At 38.9% G+C, this 2,372-nt stretch overlaps 1 protein-coding gene across 1 annotated transcript; it reads left to right on the forward strand.

Moving 5' to 3' along the window:
- The first annotated feature begins 419 nt into the window (after positions 1-419).
- Positions 420-1,457, forward strand: LOC141617528 (uncharacterized). The gene is made up of 2 exons (XM_074434721.1): positions 420-537; positions 841-1,457. Exons 1-2 carry the CDS (start codon positions 420-422, stop codon positions 1,455-1,457), a joined length of 735 nt encoding a protein of 244 aa, XP_074290822.1.
- Positions 1,458-2,372: the final 915 nt, after the last annotated feature.

Here is a 2,372-nt window from a genome sequence, read left to right on the forward strand (position 1 = left end):
AACCGAGGTGTCTCCCTCAGAACCCTCACATAATTGTGATACCACCCACACAGCAGCTGAGGGTGTCGAACTGGCCGGAGATGGCCGCTCCCAGTATGGCGGTGATGATTTCGGAATGCCCAATAATGGATGTGAGAATCACATTACTGAAGGACAATCCTTCGAAGCTAGAAATCGAGCTATCGATACCATGGAGTATTGATAATTTTCTTAAACACGTAAGTCGTGCCTATCTATCCTCGCTTAATTATTTACCTGATCATATGAATACACAAATCCCGAATTTATGTCCCAACCTACCCCATATCACTTTCATCGTATGGAATGTACAAGGTACCGGTAATAAAACTAAAATCAATGCTATTAAGGAGGTTGTTAAAAAATATAAGCCGTCTGTCCTTGCACTTGTGGAGACACATATGGGGGAAGAGCATGCCATTAAAATGGGAAATATCCTTGGCTATGATGGTCAGTCGCAGGTTAACGCCATAGGTTATAGTGAAGGTATCTATCTTGCTGTATTGGAAGACGAATGTGGTTAGTGTCTCTCCGGTGAAGGAGCATACGCAATTTATTACAGTAGAGGTAGCTAAACTTGGTGAACTCCCATGGTTCTTTTCTGCAGTATACGCCAGCCCAGACCAGACAAATAGACGGGAGCTTTGGGTGGAATTGGAGCCTTTGCCCGAGTTAATAATCGTCTATGGCTACTAGCAGGGGATTTCAATGAAATGAGATCTTTAAGCGAGAGACATGGGGGCGATCATAATATGGCTCGGAGATATGAGAGATTTAACAATTGGATTGAAGATTGTGAATTGATTGAACTTGCTTTTACAGGCCCTATGCACACCTGGGCTCGCGGAAATAATGTCGAAACGAGACAAGGAGCTCGACTAGACAGAGCCTTGTGTAACTCGGACTGGAGCGAATTGTTTGAAGATGCGTTGGTACGTCACATACCCGCCTTAGCTTTTGATCATTGCCCGCTTTTAATCTCTCCAAATGGTTTCGCACCTTTAGCTGCTGTGAATCGTCCATTTCGATTCCAAGCATGTTGGTTGACGCATGAGAAATTTAAAGAATTTATTGAGGAAAATTGGTCACAGCATGGTGTCTTTCCTGCGAGATTAGAGCAATTGTCCTCGAAATTGCAAGACTGGAATCAACAAGTTTTTGGAAATATTTTTCGTCAAAAAAGGGAACTCAAAGCACGTATAGAAGGTTGTCAAAGAGAGCTCTCTCTGAAAAGAATAAATTATCTCATTAAATTGGAAGCGAGATTACGTTGTGAGCTCGATGAGGTCCTTGCCCGTGAAGAGTTATTATGGTACCAGAAGTCACAGTTGGATTTTATACGGGATGGTGATCGAAATACATCTTACTTTCACGTTAGTACTCTTATTCAAAGATGGTGTTATCGGATAACGTCGCTAAAAAAAGATAATGGGGATTGAACGTCTGAGCCGCATGAAATAAAAGAAATAGTAGTAAATTACTACAAATCACTCTACTTGGAAGAACAAGAGACTTACGCGGAAGACAAGTTGCCTTGGAATTTATTCCAGGACTTCTCGAGTGTCGATTGGGAATGGTTAACTAGACTGTTCAATATTGCCAAAATAGAAAGGGTAGTAAATAATATGGGTGCATTAAAGGCGCCTGGTCCGGATGGTTTTCAAGCTCTATTTTACCGGAAAAATTGGGAGATTATTGCTGATTCTCTATGCGACATGGTCATAAAAGCTTTAGAGGGTAAAGGGATGCCAGTGGGCCTTAATGATACTCATTTAGTCCTTATTCCCAAGGTCACTTCTCCGGAGACTATTTCCCAATTCCGTTCTATTAGTTTGTGTAACGTTGCCTACAAAATTATCAGCAAAACTTGAGTGATAAGTGCACGTTCATAAATTACACTAAATGTATATAATTGAAGAAGTTATTTGTTAATCACTCCCAGCTTTTGGGTTTCTAATCCCAACAATCCATCTTTATATATATACATCATCTAACACTCTACACAACCATCAACTATATTATGTGTATGGATTGTATGGATTTTCAATCACTTCTTTTAAATGGTATTATGTATCCACAAGTCATAAATCTTTGTATTAATCCAATAATTTCTCTTTTTAGCCACCATATTCGACAAGAAGCTCGTAATCCCTCACCCATCTCTAAATTATACGCTAACATTAGGTGAATGAGCTTTAACCTTAATTTTTGTCTATTGTCTCTTTTAATTGTACTTTTTATTATTGATACATTGTATTTGTAATGGTTATTGCATTTTTCAAAGGTTATGTAATTGAAATTTTAGGAGACAATGATATTTAAGTATGAAAATCTAAATAACATATCAATTACGT

The sequence above is a fragment of the Silene latifolia genome, chromosome X (assembly GCF_048544455.1).
Source record: "Silene latifolia isolate original U9 population chromosome X, ASM4854445v1, whole genome shotgun sequence".
Lineage (NCBI taxonomy): Eukaryota > Viridiplantae > Streptophyta > Magnoliopsida > Caryophyllales > Caryophyllaceae > Silene > Silene latifolia.

What these genes read in the sequence shown, in the direction of transcription:
- LOC141617528 (XM_074434721.1), top strand. Translation starts at nt 420, where the DNA reads ATGGGGGAAGAGCATGCCATTAAAATGGGAAATATCCTTGGCTATGAT. An exon ending in TGTATTGGAAGACGAATGTG is followed by an intron (nt 538 to 840) that starts GTTAGTGTCTCT and finishes TTGCTTTTACAG; the next exon opens with GCCCTATGCACACCTGGGCT.